The 23,519-nt window shown below is 39.3% G+C and overlaps 4 protein-coding genes and 1 non-coding gene across 20 annotated transcripts; 3 read left to right on the top strand and 2 right to left on the bottom strand.

The window, feature by feature from the left end:
- Positions 1-1,887: 1,887 nt before the first annotated feature.
- Positions 1,888-1,961, top strand: TRNAI-UAU (transfer RNA isoleucine (anticodon UAU)). Its single transcript has one exon. It is a non-coding gene; the product is annotated as a tRNA-Ile (tRNA).
- Positions 1,962-2,382: 421 nt separating this feature from the next.
- Positions 2,383-6,849, top strand: LOC127254222 (transcription factor GTE4-like). The gene is made up of 5 exons (XM_051279207.1): positions 2,383-5,383; positions 5,474-5,519; positions 5,628-5,729; positions 5,925-6,001; positions 6,674-6,849. Exons 1-4 carry the CDS (start codon positions 2,915-2,917, stop codon positions 5,984-5,986), a joined length of 2,679 nt encoding a protein of 892 aa, XP_051135164.1. The 5' UTR covers positions 2,383-2,914; the 3' UTR covers positions 5,987-6,001; positions 6,674-6,849.
- A 290-nt stretch (positions 6,850-7,139) lies between these two features.
- LOC127254223 (UBP1-associated protein 2C-like) lies at positions 7,140-17,641 on the bottom strand. 16 transcript variants are annotated; one of them, XR_007839435.1, is made up of 6 exons: positions 16,100-17,641; positions 9,822-10,075; positions 9,453-9,629; positions 7,973-9,107; positions 7,715-7,884; positions 7,140-7,605 (listed from the first exon to the last, which is right to left on the bottom strand). XR_007839435.1 is itself a non-coding variant. In XM_051279217.1 (2 exons), the coding sequence occupies exon 1, from the start codon at positions 17,427-17,429 to the stop codon at positions 16,101-16,103; it is 1,329 nt and encodes a 442-aa protein (XP_051135174.1). In that variant the 5' UTR covers positions 17,430-17,641; the 3' UTR covers positions 10,084-10,186; position 16,100. The 16 variants fall into 16 exon arrangements, 9 of the variants coding, with proteins under 9 accessions (XP_051135174.1, XP_051135170.1, XP_051135169.1 ...); XR_007839432.1 differs by having other exon boundaries at positions 7,140-7,884; positions 7,973-8,311; positions 8,381-9,107; XR_007839433.1 differs by having other exon boundaries at positions 7,140-7,884; positions 7,973-8,227; positions 8,381-9,107.
- Positions 17,642-17,810: 169 nt separating this feature from the next.
- Positions 17,811-20,357, top strand: LOC127254225 (stress response protein NST1). The gene is made up of 6 exons (XM_051279219.1): positions 17,811-18,003; positions 18,452-18,834; positions 18,910-18,962; positions 19,040-19,077; positions 19,481-19,898; positions 19,981-20,357. Exons 1-6 carry the CDS (start codon positions 17,981-17,983, stop codon positions 20,161-20,163), a joined length of 1,098 nt encoding a protein of 365 aa, XP_051135176.1. The 5' UTR covers positions 17,811-17,980; the 3' UTR covers positions 20,164-20,357.
- A 47-nt stretch (positions 20,358-20,404) lies between these two features.
- On the bottom strand, positions 20,405-23,051 carry LOC127254224 (multiple organellar RNA editing factor 8, chloroplastic/mitochondrial). Its single transcript, XM_051279218.1, has 4 exons — positions 22,555-23,051; positions 22,087-22,184; positions 21,936-22,001; positions 20,405-21,429 (listed from the first exon to the last, which is right to left on the bottom strand). The coding sequence occupies exons 1-4, from the start codon at positions 22,947-22,949 to the stop codon at positions 20,675-20,677; spliced, it is 1,314 nt and encodes a 437-aa protein (XP_051135175.1). The 5' UTR covers positions 22,950-23,051; the 3' UTR covers positions 20,405-20,674.
- Positions 23,052-23,519: the final 468 nt, after the last annotated feature.

The raw sequence follows: 23,519 nt of genomic DNA, 5'->3' as shown, positions 1-23,519 counted from the left end.
AAAACAATTCATTAATCTATAAATTTAATTAGTAATAATGTGAGTCTTATTAATAGACAGAAAACATTCTTTATTTATTGAAATTAGAAGGTCTTTTTTCTAATAAGAATAAATAAATGAATTGCATCAAATAGTTATTAAAAAATTCAGACAATTCCGCAAATCGAATGTATTCCAAATTTTAGGAGCGTTGTGTAACATTCTAAAAAATAAAATGACATATCGTCTACGAATTATACGACATTTCAATATTTTAGAACTCCGATAAACTAAAATAAAAATATTGTAACTATATCGAGAGACTAAAAATGTAAAAAATGATACCGAAATATTAATTGAAAACTCAGAAGAAATGATTGTCGAAAAGATATATAAAGACTTTGAAGATGAAAAGCTATAGAATAGTGTGTTTCAAATTGATGATGGAAGAGTCTTTTTATAGATATCTCTACTCTTGGGCTTAATTATTTGAACCGTAATTTTTATTTTTTCATAATATTTTTTTTTTTAAATTTTGAATTCAAATGGTCATTTATTATGCATGTATGCAATTACAATTTGTAAGTTATATTTTTTGTCTGACTATAATTATTTAATTAGATTACATGTTTGACATGTTTAGTATTCACCAAAATCAAACTTAAACCCCGTATCCACTACCACAACCACCATCTTTGAGTTTGAGATAGATTTCATACTCATGTACTTGTTGTGTCAAGCTTACTGGTGCGCACATGTCTAAACTATATTATGAATAATTATTATACCGGTATTTGAATTCATTGAACAATAGCTTTAAAAAAAGTATAAATTTAAAATTAAATTATATCAGTTAAATAAACTCATGATTCGTCGTGAATAAAAAATTATAAAGAAGTTTGTCATTCCTCCCCACACGAGTTTGTTGATGATGATTTGTCCCTCAACTATTTTGATAACGATAATATATCAAAGAAAATTTTGAATAAAATTTCAATTGGATAAAGGACTATAAAATATTGAAGAGGCTTGAGGTAGAATTAAACTTACAAAACATAATGATATATTTTAAAACGATTGAAATACTTTAGGATATTTTGATTTAATTTCTTATTAAAATTATAAGGTTGTGTTTGGTACAGAGAAATGAGGTAAAGAAATATTATAAGGTTGTGTTTGGTACAGAGAAATAAGGCCAGAGAAATGGAAATGGTATCATTTCTCTTGTTTGTTTGAGTAAAGAGAAATGGAACTTGAGAAATAAATTATTTCAATTTCTCTGTTTTTATTTTTCTCCCATACGCAGAGAAATGATGTTGCAGTATATATTTTTTTTAATTTTTAAAATTTTTTGTACTATTTAATTTTTATAATTTTTTAAAAATTATATTATTTTAATTTTACAAAAAAACAAACTTAATTTATTTTTAAAGTATTTAATTTTTACGACATTTTAAGAAATTGTACTAAAATATAATCTTAAAAAACATCGTATATAATTTATAATTTTTTTAAAAAAAATTTACCAAAAATATTTTTCATGAATTCTCATTCGTTAAAATTCTCTTTTTATCGTGTTAATCATTTATTTTTGTTTGTTCATTCATGTATCTGCATTCTTTTTTAGATTTCTCAAATCAATTCTCTATTTTATCAAACAAGAGAATTAATTCTCATTCTCTACTCAATTCCATTTCTATGTACCAAACGCTCCCTAATACTATTTTACTATAAAATTAGGTAGATAAAAGATAAAATAAAGATATTATAAAAAATGATAAAAATACGATGTAATGAATATAAAATAATAATAAATTGATTATTATTTTTGGGTGAATAATTTTATTTATTATAAATGAATACTAAGTTATAAAATTAATAAACTATTTTTAATGATACTAATAAAAAGGTCCCGTAGCTCAGTTGGTTAGAGCGTTGGTCTTATGAGCCGAAGGTCGCGGGTTCGAGCCCCGCCGGGACCATATAATCTGTGCATACAAGAATTTTTTATGCACCTAACCAAACACGCTCAATATAAATGGTTAAGATATAAAAATTATAGACAATTAAAATTAAATATATCAGAAATCATGAGATACACAATTGATCTTTTAAAATATACAATCTCAATGATAACAATATAGTGTACTTGTTTAATGAAAAACGTCATTTAAAATGGTAAATTAAGACTTAAAAAAACAAGACAACAAAGCGGGACAGTAGCAAAGAAGTCACACACGTGGCAGTAAGACCCACGCCGCGTGCGCACATGAACCAATGCTAAATAGGGCTGTCCACGCGCCACCATGAGCCGGCGCCTCACCGCCTTTGAATGAATGGCGCCAAGCGCGTGCGATTAAAACCGATGCGCTGGAGTGGGTAAGTACTGACTGGGCCGCACGGGATTTAGTTAGTGAGAGAAAGCAGAAAAATCAAATCAAAAATTGGTTCCTAGAGAGAGAAAGAGAGGACTGAGTGGAGTTCGGATCCAAGAACACACCCCCACCCCGCCCCTCCCTCTTTTACCCTTCTTCTCCTTATTCAAACCCTAGAATTCGTTAATTTAATTCCTGTTTTTCTTTTCTGATGTATCTGTTTCTTTGAGATTTGTTTTTCAGATCGCCAACATTTCATATCCGTCCGTTTTCCTGATTCTTTTTTTTTTTTGGGTTGCATCGTTCGACGTTGAATCTGGGTGTGTGCGTCTGTAGAGATAGAACACACGCATATCTATATATATATACGAGCGTCTGAAAGTGTAGTGGCTTTCCGATTGGATTGAGATAGATAGGGTTTTGTTGCGTTTATCGGCTGTCGTGGTCGTCGATATTGTTCGATTGGAATTTGGCGTCTAATTTTAGGGTTTTTGAAACCCTAGATTTCTCGGGGTCGTCAAGTCCTAGGGGTTCTTGTGGGGTGATTGGGGATTACATGTATGGCTTCGGGGGCATTTGGGGATTCTAATGAGGATTTGAATTCGAGAACGAGATTCCGGTGGCCAGAAGATAGGAAAGTTTACACGCGAAGGAGCCACAAGAAGAAATCCCCGAAAGCCTGCAACGGCAACGGTAACGCCGTTTCCGTCGATGATAAACCTTCCTCCACCGCCCTGACCCCGTCTCCACATATCAACGAGGATTCCACTTCCACAACTGTTCCCGGTGCTGGTGCTGCCCTCGTGGAGGGTTTTACTACTGCTTCAAACTCGGTTGCTCCTAACAACTGTGAGTCGGTGTCTGCAAATGGTGGTGCTGTGGAGACGGTGGTTTCTGGGAGAGCGGAGGGAGATGATGTTGCCCAGGTGTCTCCTAAAGCGGCCCAAGATGTGACCACGGATGAAGGCTTGCAGCAACGTCAGGAAGAGTGTCTATCGCGTCAGTTATCAGTAAACGATGGAGCCTCTGCTCTCCAACAGATGCAAGAAGAACGGTCTGAGTACAACGGTCATTCTACTCAGACTGGAGCAGTTGAAGAAGGAAGCCGTGGCCCTATTGCAGAGCAGCAGAATCATCTTGGGAATTCATCGACGTCAAAAAGCAGTGAGTGTCAGAATTTATCAAATTCACCTCCCAAGAGCAACGAGGCTCAGAATTTGCAAAGCCCTTTGCCCCATTTAACTGCAAATGAGATACTCCTGGGGAGTGGGGACGAGAATGAAAACACTAGAGATAAATCCTTGTTGTCCCGTGAAAGTGATAGAATGGATGATAGCAGAGAAGTCACCACACCACAACCACCCTACTGTGATGAGGCGAAAAATGATGGAGATGAGATTATGGGTTCACCTCAAGTTCCTGAAGGCAATGGCATTCTGAGGCCTCTGGTGGTTTCTAAAATTCACGATAGGATTAGGTTTAATTTATGTAAAGCAACTTCGAAGAATGACATTAGGAATTTCAGAGACCAGCTAGAGTGCGAGCTTGATCAAGTTAGGAAGCTGTTTGTAGAGCTTGACTCCAATGAGCATCAATCGGCTGCATACTCTACTCAGAATAGAGGCAGTGATATTATTAGCCCTAGCAATTTAATAGGTGCTGGGGGAACTGATATTTCTGGGTATGGTCAACCCCAACCCAAATCCCAACCTCAGCACATGCAAGAAAACAATGTAGTCGACAGAAGGTATTTGTTGAAAATGAATTCAGAAGCAATTAATATGGGGCACGAGGAAACCAGGCCCACCAGTTTACCAAGAGTTAATTCAGATGTTGGTGGTTCTCGAAACTTGGAGCCTAGACCGTATAGTAGACAGCTCAGTGTTATGGTAATGGAAAACAATCACCTTGGCAGTGATTTTTTTGAGAAGGAGAAGCGAACTCCAAAGGCAAATCAATATTACCGAAACTCTGAGTTTCTTTTGGGGAAGGACAGATTGCCTTCTGAGAGCAACAAGAGGTTAAAGGCAAACAATGGGAGGAAACATAATGGTGAAACAGGACCTGCATTTGGTTTTGGGTTTGATAGGAATCGAAATCAGGTTTTTAAGAGCTGTAGCAGCTTATTGCAACGGCTGATGAAACACAAATATGGGTGGGTTTTTAATGAACCAGTGGATGCTCAGGCCTTGGGGTTGTTTGATTATCATGACATCATTAAACATCCCATGGATTTGGGTACGATTAAGACGAGATTGGCTCAAAATTGGTACAAGTCCCCTAGGGAGTTCGCAGAGGATGTCAGACTTGTGTTTGATAATGCCATGACCTATAATCCAAAGGGACAGGATGTCCATGTAATGGCTGAGCAATTGCTTCAAATCTTTGAAGAGAGATGGGCAATTATAGAGACTGAGAATGCTCGTAGTTGGAAACACCCTATTTATCAGGACGGAGGATTGTCCACTCCCTCTTTCAGAAAGACTGCTGCGCATTCTCCCTTTACATCAGCTGTGGTTGCTGGTCCTCCTAATCCTGGTTTTGTCCCTGCTTCACTAAGTGCACAAACCTATATTTCAGCTCCTCCTGCTGCTTCTGGTCCTCTGTATGCTCCTGCTGCGCATCCGATCAGGAATATTGATAGACTGGAGCCGGCATTACCTATGCCTTCAGATCTCAAAATTCAACGGCCTCATGTTGGCAGGGCTCCGGCTCCAAAGAAACCTAAAGCAAAGGATCCCGACAAAAGGGATATGACTTATGATGAGAAGCAAAGACTGAGCACAAACCTTCAGGGCTTACCTTCTGAGAAGCTTGATGCGATTGTTCAGATCATTAAGAAGAGGAACACGGCGCTCTCTCAACACGATGATGAGATTGAGGTGGACATTGACCGGGTTGACGCAGAGACTTTGTGGGAGCTTGATAGGTTTGTGACCAACTACAAAAAGAGTTTGAGCAAGAACAAGAGGAAAGCTGAACTTGCTCTTCAAGCGAGGATGGCAGCTAAACAAAATGCCGGATTAACTGTGAGAGCAATATATATATATATATTACTTCACATTCTAAGATATTTCTTGTTGCAGAATTCACTTATTTATATATTATCCATGTTGCAGAACATAACTCCAGCTGCAGCAGAAGCCCAGACCCGGGGTGGAGCAGGTGTTAATTAGCTTTTTGCTTGTGTTCTCATTTCAAACTAAAGAGTTCCGCAGTTATATCGAATCATTTATGCCTGGTGTATGGGTTTTTTCTTTTTCAAACGTCTAGAAAAGAGTATTGCTCCTGCTGATGGTGACAAGCAGGGTTACGACAGAAGTAGGTCCAGCAGTTCAAGCAGTTCAAGTAGCGATTCTGGATCATCTTCAACTGGTGATTGCTATTTTCCTCATGCATCTTTCACTGCTTTATGTGTGTCCAAGTTGATAGCCTATTTCTTGCATAGTGTTGATAGTGTCCTGCCTTAGACTTTTCATTTTCCTGTATTAGGTTGGTTGTTTGCTGTCTTCTTGTGCGTTTTAAAGTCGGTGCAACTTCTGTTTGACTGCCTTTTTTGATGACTTACAGATTCAGATAGTGACAGTTCATCTGCAGATGGATCAGATGCAGGGCAATCTCCTAGGGCATGAAAGGAGTATGATTAGGTACAACAAAGATTCAGTCACTCTGCATTTATGATTTATTCTAGCATAATCATTCCTTCAGCATGTTTCCGGTCAGCCCAGAGCATAAAAAATATTTGCTTGCAAGTTCATATCTCGCCGCATTTGTTCCATAGTTTCCTGACCCTTCTTATGTTCTAGTAAGTAGTATTATGATTTTTTATGTGGAATTTGGTACATGTAGTGATTTATTGTGTTGTAAAGTTTAAGTGAACTTTTGATGGTTGACTCACCTATTATCTTCTGCATGAAGCGCACAATAGTTAGCGTTGAGGGTCAAAGAGGGAAGTTTAAGAAAACCTTTTCTGTGCCATCTGCTCTTAGTCAGCATTGGTATTTTCTCAAAGTAGTTGCTCAATCCAGAAAGGGAAAACAAGGCAAAAATAGTACATTTATTTTATAACCCGCCTAAGATTAGTACTGGAATGGACTCTGGAGGATTTTTTATTCTAAATGTTTGTGGTGTGTGCACCAAACGATAACATAAGCTTCTTGTGGTCATTTGTCTTTGTCTCATTTGTTATTGCAAGAACTGGAATAGAAGGGTGAATCTGAGTTTTTTGTAGCTTCATTTTGTCAAAACTTCATCCTGGATCTGAGATTTTTGTAGCTTCATTTTGCCGAACTACATATTATTAATTGTGTCAATTGCAGGACATGCAATATGTTTTCTCCAACCAACGACTGTCATCGGCTGCGGCCGGCCATTGGCTATGCCTGGAAAGGGGTGGCATCATCTTTTATTGATGGTGTTATGTGTATGACGTTGGGGGCTTTGATTCTTGCCATCATTTGAACCTTGACTATTATAATGTTTTGAGGGAGATTTTCCTTTGTTAGGAAAAATTTATAAAACAGAATGGATTGGCTCTGAGGACAAAGAATGATGGTGGTGGTGGTGGTGGAATACAGCCAGCAAGAGTAGCAAATTGCGATACGATCTCTTCTCCATCGTATTTCTAGTCCCATAAGTTGCAGAGTGGTGTTGAAGATTCTGATGGAAAACCCCCACCCCCACCCTCACCCCCTACAGGTTGCGTTGCGGGGGTTGGACTGAGTGAGAGTTGGACTGAGCGAGTGGCGGTGGTAAACATCAGTGGTGTACAGATACAGATAGATGGATAGTTAGGATACAGCAGCTCTTATAAGTCTCTGCCTGCCTACTAGTAGTACCTTCTCACAGATTTTCCTTGCAGTTGAAAAGTTTTTGTGGTAGAGTTGGAGAGGACACCACGGCAGCAGACTTGCAAAGGTAAATGCAGTTCGGTAAAACCTCTTTTACTGGTTTTACACCCTTTTTTGTTTTTGTTTCTTTTTTAAATCTCTTATTATTATTATTATTTTAATTTTAAATTTGGGCTAGTTGTTTAGGGAAGGAATGTTGTTGGCTTCCTGGAGTGCATTGCATATTGACGATGGAATGTTGTTATCTGAAATATTTTTGAACTGGAAAACTTGGTTGTCATTGACATGTCTCTTTATCCCCCCACACAATTAAACAAAATGCACAACAATAAATAGGAAAAATGGTGAGTGAGAGGGTAGCACCGTCTGTGCCCCTCCAGCCAGCCATGCATTAGCTTTTGCTAAATAACGAGAGAGAGAGAGGGAGAGTGAGAAGCAGAAACAAACAAATTCTTGCTGGGGGGAGAATTCCCGCACAGCGGATTTAAAGTCAAGAAAGACTTCTCTAACCTTGCACGCACTAGTGTTTCGAAGCATCCCTTCTTCCATCCGAATGATTGCCCATCATCACCCAACTATAAAAGTTAAAAGTTGGTAGTATTATTTATCAGATTGCAGTGTACATAATACCATGCCTGCGAACATAAGTGGCCACCCATTGCAGGTATGTATGTAGGTACCTACACGAAGTAAACAAACACGCAAGCAATTGTTAATGTAATGGATGAGTTAGGAGATTATTAAATATAATGAACCTAGCTAGGCTACCATGCATAATCTGCTGCAAGTAAAACGGGATTGTTGTCTTAAGTGTTTTGACACTCATCAAGTGTGGCCACACCAACAGTTACGTTCTGTTCTATGATAATGATTATCGCCTCTTGTTGTATATCAGAGCAGCAGTTGCGTGGCCCAGTTGAATTTACACGGCTGCTAACCCTTTAACCCACATTGGTTCATACTTGTATGCATGCATCCCAGACTCAACAATAGTAGTAGATGGCATGCAAAAATTGTACACTTCTGCATGCATTCATCCAGGTAGAGACGACATTTTACTCGGTTAGATTGGCAATGACAGTAAAGGAATCCCTGAGAGTGCTCATCCTAAAGAGGCCATTGCATGTAAAAAAATCCCAGAAAGAATAACAAACTAGAGTCACAGGATCCACGTACCTGTTGAAATACTGAAAAGTTAAGTCTGATCCAAGCAAGAAGATTCACTTTTGAGGACTTGAAGCCTTGAAGGAAGTCTATTCTTTCCACCTTCCATTATATGTTAGGCATTACGGGCCTTATGCATGCCATATAGTGTTGCTTCCTTTGGATTAGTCAGGCCAATACTTGCACTTTACCTCAAAAACTCCAGACCAAAAAAGTGTGGACAATCCTATTCAAGACAGCCGACAGGATATCTTGTAGGCACCCACCCACATATGTATCTCAATATGTGAAGTGGCCCCAACCCAGTGATCTTCATCATTGGGCTTGAGCCAAGGTGCCACTGAAATAAATGTTCACACTCCATTACTTCACAATTAGTTTTTTACTGTTATTATTTTTTCACACAAGCATCCAGATCGAACCTTCAAGCTCAAGCATGCCAAAGGATGGTTAAACAGCTTCAACTACACACCCTCGGCCATTACTTCACCATTAGTTAAACATCAAACTGTGTGCAAGTTTCCGATCCTAGGTGCCACTGAGATACCAAAGCCACTGCAGTCTTCAAGGGTCCTACTTATCAACCAAATACCAATTCAACAACAAACTGACTGTTTGTTTACCGCTATCATTTTCTGTAAATTGATACAAGTGATGTATGGCATCAAATGGCCAATCCTTCACACCCTCTGAACTCTTCAAAGACAGTCTTAGTGGTTTCTCCTTTGCATATCAGCAACTACACAATGGTCAGAAGGCAGAAGTCACCACATCAGGTAGACAGCAGAAGGAAATAACATACAAACCCAATCTACACCACCAACACGAAAGTTCATCCTTTCTAGCAATCACAAGTTGAGAAAAATATAACGATCAACAGAATAATTCTAGGGAAACTCAGCTATACTAACTTTAGCAACATACAGATAATTCACTATGAAGTTACTCAACTAGATACACGATGAGAGAAATTCTAAAAGACCAAACAAAAACCCTAGTCAAACACCAAATAACGAGAAATTAACTAAAACAAAGATGAATCCAGAATCACAAACAGCACTCCAAGAAAGGAAAAGTATTGTACCTTAGCGTAGGTATCAACATGGCGCCCAAATCAGCATTAGCGCCGAGTGTGCGATCGATACAGAAGACCGCGAAACTAGAGACAAACGGATTGAGCTCCATAAGAAGAGACAGACGAGAGCCGATCCATCCGCTATCTGGCGGAATATCTAACTCCGTAGCGGGCGCCGGCTCGGAACTACAAACACAAGATGCCATAGTTAAAGCAATTCATAGTAACGCCTCTTAAAATCGATCGCGCAATCGCCTGTTCCATTCATCATTCCGCAGGAGGGAATTTTTGGAAAGAAATAGTGAGTAGAAGAAGCACAGGTTGTTGACAAAAATCATTATCGATCATGTTCAATATACTTGACAGAAAAAAACGCACCAAAGGTTTCCGAATTTCTCGGATGGCGTCCGCTCCTCCAACCTCCTAAAACCTAAAGCAAAGATTATCCTCATCACCAACGAACGTATGCAGCGATGCAACCGATCCTCCTCCTCCTCCACTCCAATCATTCAACTAATGAATTACGCCAATCAATTCAAACCTGGATGTAACTCCCAGCATCCTGCTGCAGGAAGCACCATTGATTCTGCAGAATCCAGCGGAATTCCTCGAGAAATTCATCGCGGTGGTTTCTTCCGAAAATCAAAGATATTTCAACAATGCATATCAGAAAAAGGAAAAAATGCCTTGATCCTTCTCCTTGAGCTTTTAGGCAAGTATCGACGTGAATTTCCAGTTTGCTCCTTATAACATTTGCTCATTCAATAAATACCCTTGTATAAGTTATAATATCAAATTGACCCCTATAGCATTTAAAATAAATAATAAGTTTAAAAATAATATCTTTAAAAAAATATGAATAATACAAAAAACATAATTAAATATATAAGATGTTTTTTGGCAGTATAGTTATAAATTTATTTATAATTATTAAAGTAAAGAATAATAGTTTATCTTATTATTTGCATAAATACTACTCCTCTGGTTGAGCACCAAGACTAATAGATCTTATTACTTGCAATTTTGCATAAACAGCAAGTACTTATCGGTCAGTAAAATTATATAAGTTTTATTGAATAGGACGACTAAAATATAATAATTTAGATAAAAACTAAAGTGAAATATTATAAAAAATATTGAGCAGTAAAATAATAATGATAAATTAAGTATAAGAATAATAAAATTATGAAAGAACAAAATTGTTTATTATAAATAGATTTGAATAAAAGAGAGTGCATAATTTTAGTGACAAATAAATATCAATGAAATCATCATGCTTTAATGTACATATCTCGTGTATCCATCCTTCAGACTGTATTTAATTTCATCTAGCAAAAGTAAAATTACTTTTGACATGACAAATAAAATAAATAAGCATTCACTCTCGAGTAAATTGTACTTTGGGCATCATGGGAATTATTTGGTGCAGAGTAGTAACCAACTAGGTGTGATGCTTTGTTTGATCTAATAATATGATGATGGTTTAAGTTTAGCAGCTGAGAGAGATTGAACATTCATTCAAGTACATCAGACCACCGACTAACAAATAAGCAAATGCATAGGCATAGCAGCAACAAATTCAACTACATCACACAACATAAGCAAGCAAGCAAGCAGTGCTGTTATTGAATGCGGAGTACAAAGATACATTGATCGAATTCCTTTGAATGAGAATGATGGTATGGATGCAGCCACCCACTCATTCATTCATTCATTCATAAACCTGCAGCACCTCTGATGACAGTAAACAATACACACATACACAGCAACAAGCCAACAACAAAAGCATGCTCAACTAAATTTAAAAACAAATTCTTCAGTCAGTCATCATGGTATCTATCTATCTATCTATCTATCAGTAATAGCAAGGAGGGAAGGGCACACAAACGAGCTGCAAGTTTGGTTTGATTTCTACAAAACCAACATATAATTTACTTGCACAAAAAACAACTATTTGGATTGGATGAGCTAGCTAGCTCTCTCTCAACCAAAGGTATATGTACATACATACTCACATCATATTAACCAATACATGGATGATTCCAAAATACGCATATATGCTTACAGAATGAATTGTCTGTCGTGCCTAGAATCACACCAACACCAAACCCACAATTTCAGACCCCCCAAAACTCCCAAGCCTGCAATTTTCCATGAACCTAACATGTATTATTATTGCTCATCCAGAATATATGTCTACCAGAACAAGAACACACTGCACACTATTGTATGAATACTCACTTTATGCTTAATGTCATCATATATTATTGTATAATTAATCCAATCATAATTACATAATTAGGCGAATAATTATACTACCCTAGTAAATCCTAGAAAACAAAAACAGATTTTCATAGACATAAAAACATAGGGAAGAGCAGTAGAAATTCCTAAAACAATTTTCTTACATTATTAAAAAATAAAGCCTCAGCAATTGCATGAACCCATTTCCTCCGAGGCCTTAATCTTCAACTTCTGACTTAGGTCGGTTCTGACCTGATCCTATAACTGCTTAAAAGTTCCAAAGTATCAAATCTACATCTATGAACCAGCCTAACAGACCTACCTTAGAAGTTCTTCAACTCCAGGACTCCTATAAAGGGCTCAGTGGTAAAAGTGTCTACTAGCGGTGGTTCATAACATTGTGCACAGCCATAAATGCGTGCTGAAAATTCTTCAATTCCCCACACAACATCAACTTTGGCAATCACAGCAGCGGCGGCAGTGCTGCTAGATTTTTTGCCTTGGTGATTGAGATTACTGGTTAAGTACTTTCTTATGGGAAGCATACTATTCAAAGAAGACCACATAACTTACGGGTAAAAACTTCTTCAAGTAAACAATCTACAAGGCCTCATTCCATTGACTTCAATTTGAGGCGACATACCAAATTACACAAACACAGATCCATGAATGTCAAATTATGGTTTCACACCTTTTTCCACAACCCTACAACCCATAGTGAATAATAGGCCACGGAATGCATTAACTTAAAGGCAAAAATTAGCAAAAAAGACACAAAATCCACAGGGACTCAACAAGCAGCATGTATAAGCAAACAACAATCAACTCAACAAAATACAAGTGAATATAAAGTTAACTATAAAACAATAAAATCTCTTAACAACTGAACAATGCACCAGATGATGGCCATATTTGGTTAATAATTACACAATATGAATAACAAACACCAAAAACCAAGGGCAGAGAGTAGGGTCTGCCAAAACACACAAGAAACAAACATCAAAGCTAAGAAATAGCAAAACTTAACACTCAAAAGAAACATTCGATATGTGAAAACATGTCATGGTTTTGCATACACAAGAGTGGAGAGGCATGCAAGCACTTTTTAGGAAGTTTAAAGTACTAATCGTCCTCTTTCCTCAACCCCCAACCCGCACGCCCATCCCCCTCCCTAAAGCATTTCCCATAAAAATAAATAATCTTACTTTAACCAACAGCAAAATCAGAGTCACATCATAAGGAGTAGATGAAGTGAAGAGGCCAAAGACACAGCAAATCAAAATCATCAAGCCAGGGTTCACATTGCCTGCAAAATCACCAGAACCACTAAGCTACAGCACCAACGAGCTGGTCAGAAAGCTGAACAAAAAAAATCCATTCACCACTTACTACATAATTCCACATTCAACCAACAGAACATATATATCCAGATAAGGGAACACACACAAGAAACAAACAGCCAAAGTAATAATTTCTGGGGAAAGTGGAAGAACAGGAACTATTCTAAAAGCTAAAATTGTTCAAGAGGCATAAAAAAGGGCAGAGAAATAAATATGCAACGAAAGACTGACATTTAAGTGACAAGAAACTTTGTAGCAACATTGTGGTGGTAAAATTATATAGATCGATTAGTTTCCAGAAAATATAAAACATGAATTTCAAAGGGATATAATTCTTACAGTTAGATATATTCATGACAGAGCATCCATATAAAGATGTAGTACTTTAAGCTATAACAAGATTGGTTTCTATTGTAACTACATACCACATGTTCATTACATGCATGTCACAAGCATATGGTAAGTCAAAACAGATAAGCTGGAAACCTCTAGGAAGCATTGATTGGGCAATTTCAAGACCCCGGACTGTTAATGACAATACAGAAGTTATCTCGAATGCGTCTAAATATGCATGAACAGAATTTAGTGCAAAAGAAGGACACTCAAAAGAAACGAACCAAGGCAGAAATTTAGAAGCTCAAAGCAGGAAAACCGTCAAGGAAGGAAAATACTGAGAACATGAATTTTTCATCCCTATAACATGAAATAAAAGATTCAAAGGTTCAGAGAATTAAAACAGCAAACAATCATTATGCCATTGTCAAGCATGTGAATAAATATTCAAATCCACAACACTGTAAATGAAGTTCTGAGAAATGACTTGTGTCAGTGTGTGTGGCAACATCTAAAGGGATATTAAGTAAGAACCACCAAACAGCCAGCAAATTAAGAAATGAACCTCATGATAAATGACACTGCCTCGAAACATATTGAAGCAGACAGCTTGAAGTACACAAAAGATATACTACATCAACTTTATATCATTAACTATAATTCAGCTTCATCAAATCCCCGCTAACACAAAGGAATTAAGAATTCAAGTGTGGGTTTGCCAATCTAAACAAAATAAACTACTAGACGATAAGTTCATTTCTCATTAGTAGATAAAACATCACAGGAAAATTCTTAAATTATCAAGGCCCATTCATGTTCATTGTTAATCAAAAAACCTAAAGAAAAAACTCTATGATTAATATCAAAACACTACACAAACAAATAAGTAAACAGAGTATGATGCTAACTTACCAAATTCCAGATAAACAACACATTCTGTTTTACAATGTTAATAATAGTTTTGAGTCTTTTGACTTTTGAGCCATAACATATGAAGCTTGTATGAAATTTGCCAAATACACATAGAGAAACTCTACATACCTACGTATGGAAGCAAATTCTTTGTGCAAGCAAAACTGTAACAGGGAACAGTGCACTTAGGGTAATTATGCAGGGGCCTTGCAATTGGTCAGTGGATTTTAAGAATAGTAACACATATATCAGTTGGAACAAGACATGGACATACAGTAAACCAAGGAATCAACAAATCTAACAGCCACAAACACAGGCACAGAATATGGATGCTGTGACATTTTAATAAAAAATAATACTCCTCCCGTCTCATCTTTATTTTCACTATTTCTATTTTTGTCCTTTCCTTTCTGTTTAGGAAAAATGATTATACACTTTCATAGCATTTTAAATTTCATAATCACTGATTTTTAAATCTTATTAAATTAATTAGCTATCTTACTTTAAATAATAGTAATTTATATTATATAATAATAATTTATACTAATACACTTTTTAATTATTTACTAATTATATTTTAACTAAATTATCATATCTACAAGAGGTGGGATGGAGGGTAAAATAAACAGAATTTCACATCTGAAAAATATTCTTGATTTTTCTTTGTTCACTTATTTCAAGAGGTCCTTGTTTTCTATTCATCATAGGATCCATAAAAAGCTAGGAACTGCCCTGTAGGGATTGTTTTTCCAGTACACAACTTATTTCATTTTGCACTGAGGTCACAGATAATCAATTTATCACATCAAAATGCACCACTTCTATTATGGAAACAAACAAAGCAAAGGTATCTGCTTTCAACTCCTACTGATCTGAACCACAAGTGTATTGATGGATGGAAGATCAACTACACAGCACAGCACTCTCTTATCAGAACACTCGGTAACAAGGAACAGTAAGAAGCAAAATGTTGTCGTTAGGTTATCAACAAAAAATCTGGATTGTAAGCCACTATTCAAGGAATGTGTGAACTACTCTTGACTTCAAAACATTTTTGGATAAGAGGAAAAGTAAGCTAGTGTTTATCAGTAGCGAAGACAAATAAGCCATCAATATTGGATGCAAACATATACAGCGTGAAGAAAAAAAAAAAAAATCATTGATGAAAAGTGGAAGGTGGGATTGAGCGCATGCATGTCCTACAATAGCAGATAGGAACTAACAACTCAATTGTGCAACGTCTATCCAAAGTTGGGGGGCAGGAAACATATATTCTTTTAGCTTTTGAGGGGGTAAGAGACATATTTAGATTAGACTCAGATACTGAGTAGATTGGGTTAATTAATCTACTACCATTTTGGGATCAGATTAGATTGTTCCATTATGTATATTGTTTGCAAAACTACATTAACTGTTCCGTAACTTGAGTTCAAGAACCATTTCTCTTAATCAGCTTGTGCCATCATGAGACAACTATACAAACAATATTAACACATAAACTTGTGCTCTACAGATCACAAATAGCAAAATGCAAATTAGAAATCCAAACCACAGTACTAGAGCTACTTCCAAGCTAAGACACCAATCCAACCTTTATGAAAATAGATAAGCAGACACAAAATAGCAACATGTAAATAAGTCATAAAGCAAAAATAAAACATCAAGATAGGAGTCATATCGAGCAGATAAACATGGATGCCGAAGAATCCCTATGAATGCCATTATTAACATAATGGCCCCAGATAAGTATAGCAAAAATTAGTATAGAAGCAAACAAATCAATCAATATTATTAACAAAAGCCAAAAGAAAAGGAAAAGTAAAGTACCTCAGTAATAAGGAGGCATCCCCTGGTAGGCGGCTCCACCTGGAGGAACTCTACGTGTTGGTAATCCTCCTGCCGGTTGATTGTGCTGGCCTTGATAGCCGCCAGATGATAAACTATAGCGTGCGCCCTGTGAATAACCTCCAGAACCCATCCCGGCGGAGCTAGGCGGCAAACCATACCCACGCCCTGCACCACTCATTCCACCACCAGCCACCCCACCTTTCCCACCCCCAGCACTCAATCCAATTCCAACTCCAGCACCGGCACCCAATCCACTGCCACCTCCGCCTACACCACTACCTAGACCACCATACAATCCACTTCCACTTCCACTTCCACTTCCACCTCCACCTGCGCCAGTACCTAGTCCACCATAAGCCTGCCCTACAGGCGGCCCGGCAAAACTAGAACCACCACCATAAGGACCACCAATCCCAGAGCCAAACCCACCACCAACAGCCATATTCGGCCCTGGACCACCTCCAGCACCGTAATGCCCACCCAGCATGCCATCCCCCCCATTAGCCTGGGCGCCTCCCTGCATCCCCACCGGAGGCCTCCCTCTCTTCCCATCAATAGCCAGCTTACAGTTCAATTGGTGCCCATCGATATTCTTGATTGGGTCCACTAAACTGGACCGGGCAGCCTCAGGAGTCTTGTAAACAAACAAAGCAAAACCCTTTGATTTCCCAGTGGCCTTATCAAACCCTAAGGGCCCTTCTTCTATCTCACCGTACATACCAAAGTGATGGAGCAGCCTCTCCGCCGTCATGTCGTACGGAACATTGGCCACATAAATCTTCCTCGTCGACGCATCCACGGGATTACTAATTCCTCCGCCGCCAGAACCGCCGCCGCCGCCGCCTCCACCGGAGATACCGGCGGCGGCGAGCTGCGTAACCGTCATCCGGCCGTCAATTTTCTTGCTGGGCTCCTTGAGGGCAACGATGGCACCGTCGACGTGCTTGAAAGTGACGAATCCGTAGCCTTTGGACTTCCCCGTGACCTTGTCGAGTATGACGATGGCCTCGTCCAACTCGCCGTAGGACGAGAAGACGGCTCGGAGCTTCTCCGTGGTTGTTTCCCAGCCGAGGCCGCGGACAAATAGCTTCCTCTGGGTCACGTCGCGATCGGCAAGCGATCGGACGGTGGCGAGGACGTCGGGGTGGTGGATGATGGCGTTCTGTACGATTTCCAGAAGCTGGTCGTGAGTGAAGGGCTCGAGGATCTTGCGGGCATCTTCGGCGGTGAGCACGAGGGTGTTGAAGGGGCCTGGGTCCCCGGGGACGGCGCCATTTTCGTCGAGCTTGCGCTTCTTGATAGGGTCCATTGGAACTTGGAGAGGGAAATCACGGCCGGCCGGCAGAGATTAGAAACAACAGCGAGCGAATCCAAAAACGAGTTACGGGTGGAAGAAGGAAGACGGCGAGAGGGAGAGACCGACTGTCTGACTGTGGCTGTGGGGGTAATGCCAAAGAAATGTTTCTATGGATTGATTCGTTCGGGCTCGGGTTGGGTTCGGGCCTCCTTTCCTCTCCGTTCCTTTCTTACTTACAGTTACTACATGGATGGATAGATTGAGACAATCAATACACACCTCATTTCGAATACCGCAAGTTGGACATTTCACACCCAAAAAACAAAAAAAAGAAAAAGTTAGATCATTTCATACGAATTTCATTTTTAATTTAATACTAGATTTTATTATATGTGTCTTAACATTGTTCAATAATTTGTTCTCTTTATTATTTTATATATATTTAGTCAAGAATGCCACAAAAATAACTGAACTGAGCTGCGCTGCGGGTTGGGCAGGACGGACGGACAGACATACAGACAGGGTTGGGTTAAGCTGCGCTCTTTTCTGCAATCTCCGGTGCGATGCCGATGCTGTCCTGTCCACTGTAAGCACTTCCTCCAATTTCCTTTTCTGGATGACTTACTTTACTTTCTCTACAAGATTACTTACTAGTATGACTATAAGTTGTTCGACGAAATTCCATTCCCCTTAGAGAAGAGCCTGGCCTGGCTATCAAAATTAAGCTGCTGGAGGGGGAGGGAGGGAGGGAGGATGGGTTTCACTTTCAACTCTTCGAAATGGGATTGCAATAAACCCTAAAAGCAAGAAGAAAAACAAGATTGACCAATGCAATTTCCCCTGATGGGATGGGATTTTTTTATTTTTTTTTTCTTTTTTTTAAAGAGGACGATAAGCTTTGCAATGTGATTTCCCAGCTGACTGGTGGATGCCTGATGTGATCCAGCTTAGCCGGAGAAGAAGATTCGATAGTAGCAGCATATAACTTCAAAAAAGACTGATTATGTGCAATGGCTTCTTTAATTAATTTTCAGGAAGCTGCCCGCTTATCGACTTCCTGTAATTTCCACTCCAAGGTGCATTATCCCAAACTTGGCATATGCGATCGAGCATCCGTCCCCTGGCCTGTCATTTGGAAACAAAATCTCTCCCTCTCCCTCTCCCTCTGTTAGCCTTCTCCTTTTCGGTTCCTTTGTGCCGCAATACTCTTGCCAAGCAATGCACAAGGATAATAAGGATGTTCATCCAAAGTCGATCAATCACGGCGTAGTGGAATCTTGCAAAGGACGACTCCAATCTCATTCATCAACGGAATGTGCCGACTCCCAAGAGGATGAGCAAATTGGGAGAAAGAGAAAAAGCTGCCATGGAAACAAAGGGCGAGTGCCGTGGAACAAGGGGCGAAAACACACTGAAGGTAACTGTTTCTTGTGTTGCATTTGTTTGAGAATGAGCAGTTGGTTACCTACTGGTAGTGTTTCTTCCTGTGCAGAGACTCGCATGAGAATCAGACAACGAACAAAGGAAGCTCTGAATGACCCCCAGGTGATGCTGCTGTTATGTAAAAGAAGCCCAGCCCATATGTTGTCTGAAATTCTACTACTAACTCACTCTTACCACAGGTGAGAAAGAAGATGTCTGAAGCCCCCCGCATCCTCAGGTATTTTCCCTGCTTACTAGTTTCTTTTACGCACCCTTGAACTTGGTGAAATAATTATTGCATTTGTCTCGTCTCCCCTGGCATCATGAATTGTCACACAACAGTTTTGAACAATTAAAGAAATGATTTTTATTTCAATTTTAATTGCACCCAGTCAGTCACCAACGAACTGTTTTTGTTCCCTCAAGTGATTTCGTTTTTTATACTGTATATCAAATACCTGCTGCTGTTATGGGAGAGAGATTTAGGAGAAAAGACATTTCACTTGTATATTTAGCAATCACCGGGATCGTATATAGTTAGTTGGTTGCCAGGTTGGGGTCTGAAATCACCCAAAAAATTGAGCAGCTCCAAAATGGCATAGTTAGTAAGCTAATTATGGTTTGGATTCTTGTTGCTGCAGCGACCAGACAAGAGTGAAAATTCGTGCATCGCTCACCAGGCTATGGGATAAACGTCTAAGACAGAAAAGAGCACCAAAGAAATTCTTACAGTCGTGGGCGGAGGCCATTGCTGAAGCTGCTAAGGTAGGCGGGCCGGAACAGACAGAGCTGGAATGGGACAGCTACATCAAACTTAAACAAGAGATGGCCCGCATACAGATTTGTCGGGCTGCAGAAAGAGCAGAGGCGAAAGAGGCAGCACGCGCCCGGGCAGAGAGAGCAGCACAGCTGAGAGCCGAGAGGACGGCCTGGAAAAGAAGACAGCAGGAAGAAAAGGAGGAAGCTGCATCAGTACCCAAGAGGAAGAGGAAGTCGAAAGAAGAGAAAGAAAAGCTGGCAGAGTTTCAAGAGTTGAAGCTCAAGGAGAGACTAATGAAGGTAAGATAACCACTTAGGTCCTGGAGTTTCCATTTTTCGCTTTGTGGCGGTTATGGTTTATTACAACATGGACGTCAAATAGATTCGCAGGAAGAAATCAAGAATCAATCGAGTCAGCAATGTGCAAAGACGCTGGGAGAAGTTCGACCTGGGAGAATTCCCTGTGGAAGTCCAACAACAAAGGGGCGCTCGGCAAGCTTCGACTTCGACTTGGACATGGCAAAGTCGTCCTCAGTTATCCTTGTGGATGAAAATGAAAGGCTAGGACTAGGACAGGACAGCTCATGGCTATATTCTGTAATTAAGAAATACTCAAAACACATTATGTGTCCGTGTGTGTGTACGTACATTCAAATTCGATGCCTCTACCAAAAACTAACATGAACACGCGCATAGATTCTGCTCGCTGACTAACTACTACTTAATTACCAATCTTATTTGCTCAATTCATTCAGTTCAGTGTTGATGATGATTCATTTTCAGCTACAATACAGGCTTTACTCTGATTCATACAATACTAACTTCAATCACTTATTGCCGGCCTGCGCGCACAATAATAATGCATACAATTTTCATTTTCTAAACCCTGGACAACCTGACATGCAAGAGAAATGCAGCATCTACCAATGAGCCTGCACATCAAAGTTTAGTATAAGCATATCGATAACAAGGCAAAAGACAGATTGATAGGTTTATCACATGAAAGTTAGGCCAAACCGCACTCACTCCCCTAAATATCTGAAATTCCATTAACATATGCATGCATGCATGCAATCTTAGTAATCCCTCCCAGGAACATTCTCTGGATTATCAAAGGCTTGTGGTGCTTGCCCAGGTCCTCCCATATTTGGACCATAGTTCTGCTGCCCAGGATTCGGGGCATATCCAGCCTGCCCAGTGCCATATCCACGATTAGGTCCATAACTCCCAGGGCCTTGATTTGGATTGAAACTATTTGGAGGTGGCAGCGGTTGCTGATTCTGGTACGAATTTCCTCCACCCACAGCATTAGGAGAATAGCCCTGAGGAGGTCCCGAGTTTGGAGCATACCCCTGGGGAGGTCCTGTGTTTTGGGCATACCCTTGAGGAGGTCCCGAATTTTGAGCATACCCTTGAGGGCCCATATTTGGAGAATAGCCTTGAGGACCTGTTCCTGGAGGAGGTGGATAGGGTGCTCCTCCACCAGTGTTAGGTCCCTGGCCATGAGGGTAGTTTCCAGGGGCTTGAGGCGGCATCCCTCCACCATAGTTTGACTGTACTCCCATGTTGGGTGGTGGCACTGGTCCAGCATTTGGACGTGGAGGAGGGTTCATGTTTGGTTGGCCTCCAAAGTTACCCCCAGGCCCAGCTCCAGGGCTCTGATTACCCATCTGGGTGTTGTCTCTTCTTCTCTCAAAGTTTCTCGATCTGTCAAAGTTCCGAGGTCTGTCATTACGCCTGTTCCTCTCATTAGCTCGGGCATTATTCCTCACCCATTCCTCGTGATATTTTGGATCATAAGGAACTGCCTGACCATTGATAAATGGTTCTCCTGCATGATGAAAATAAGAATATTAAACTTACAAATCACCAACTGTAGAATGTGAGCTATCATAATTCAGATCAAATTAGCATATCACCAACTGTAGAGTGTGAGCTATCATAATTCCGATCAAATTTAGCATATCACCAACCGTCAAGTGTGAGCTATCATAATTCAGATCAAATTCCATATAAACAACCTTAGAGAGCACACTTCTTTCAGGATATTTAAATTTAGAGAAAAAAAAAAAAAAAGACTGATGTCCAAAACTAAAAGCCTCCCAATACATGGAGAATGTTAAATCTACTTTCCTGTTTAAGCACCATGAAGAAACATGAATAGGGTCATGCAAAATTACACAAAAGAAATTATGACGAAAGATTCTTTGAAACACATGTATGGAAAATTGTTCCTATTGAAAATAAAAGCAATAGTTCAAGTTCCCACTTCATATTATTGCATGAATAGATACCAATAACTTTAATGCAACTGGATATAGCAAAGGAATTTCATACCACCATAATCCTTGTTTTTTACATCTAAGTATGAATCCGGAAGCACCCAGCGAACTCTAGGAAGTTCTGCACCAAGTTAATAAACCAAGTGAAAAGTCATACAAAATTCCAGCTTAACTAAAAAATTAAACTACATAAATAACTCAAGTACCTTTAATCTTGTATGAAAGCTCTTCAGAGACGAGAGCCCCAAAGGCAAAATAATGCCTTGTAGATACAGAATATATTTTCATTCTTGCTTCTTCTTCACTGCAGAGTGCAGACATCAAAAGATTACTCACCACAAGCAAAAGGAAAGGAAAACAAAACAAGCTCACTTTATTAGTACGTAATTTCAGTTAGAAACATGACTTCTTTTTTTTTTTTTTTTATTTCAATAAGCATTTCATATGTTACTCGTAAAATTTTATGCTCCACTTCTCTCTCGAGAATCCATTCCTTGTAAATTACCAACCAGCAGCCCTCATAAGGAACTCTAGACTTCCTACTTCGCAATCCCAAGTAGCAAGGGTAAATTTAGAAAATCGTCAGTTCTATCCATGCGTAAAATTACACTATCCTTAGAGCATTCCACTAATCAAGGTAAACCAAATCTCAAAATAGAAAGGAAAGGTCAAACCTCCCAACAACCATAGCCAGAGTTTTGATATAGCTATCAATTATCTCATCCCTTGTCGGGTCTCCCTCGGGCTTCTCCATAACCACGAGCCAGTGCTCGAAATCACAACCATCGAGCAGAATCGTCTCCTTGGGCGGCCGGTTCGACCAGTTCGGGTTCGGATCATTCAGCGACGATGTCGTCTGTCGCGTAGAGAAACCCCTGGTGGACACCGCCGGAGCAAGGCGACGGATGTACGGAAATGAAGTTGCAGCGACCAGAGGACGTATGCGGAATAGCACGGAGGACAAATTGGGGAGGCCAGCGGATGGGGCGGTGGTGTAGGAGCGGCAGGCGATGGAGGCAACCGATTGCCTGGTGGCGGTGAGCAGCGTGCGTGCGACGTAACTCGTCATTGCCAGCAGAGGTGATAAACCCTAGAGAGAGGAAGGTGCAGGGGAAGAATTCCGGCAGAAATGATAAACCCTAGAGAAGGGAGTGCAAGGGACCAACGTGGAGTGTAGAGGGTATATGTAGGTAGATCCATTGTGAAATGACATAAATAGCCCTCTCTCGGGTCTCCTGCTTAAGGGTGTTTTTGTTTGGGATATTGAATTTTAAATCTACCTTTCATCCCATTTTTTCAACTCAAAAATATTAAATTCAAACACCTATTTTTTTTTATATTATATTAAAAATCAATTTTATATTCTCATCAAAATTTATTTATATTATATCATTCAACTATACAAATTTTAAATTTAAATAGTTGTATGATGTGATATAAAATATAATATTTTGAATATAAAATTAATTTTTAATATAATATAAATAATTAAAAATAGATGTTTGATTTGATATTAAAAAATAAAATAAATAAATAAATGAATAGTTTATTTGGAGAAAAATCTCCGAACAAACACACCCTACCCTAATTGGAACGAATGATATTTCTGTTAAATTTTTTGTTTTGGATCGGAACTATT

This window comes from Andrographis paniculata, unplaced genomic scaffold (assembly GCF_009805555.1).
Source record: "Andrographis paniculata isolate CXL003 unplaced genomic scaffold, ASM980555v1 Contig52END, whole genome shotgun sequence".
Classification (NCBI taxonomy): Eukaryota; Viridiplantae; Streptophyta; class Magnoliopsida; order Lamiales; family Acanthaceae; genus Andrographis; species Andrographis paniculata.
The sequence above is the reverse complement of the archived record's forward strand: the minus strand, read 5'-3'. Positions and strand labels throughout refer to the sequence as shown.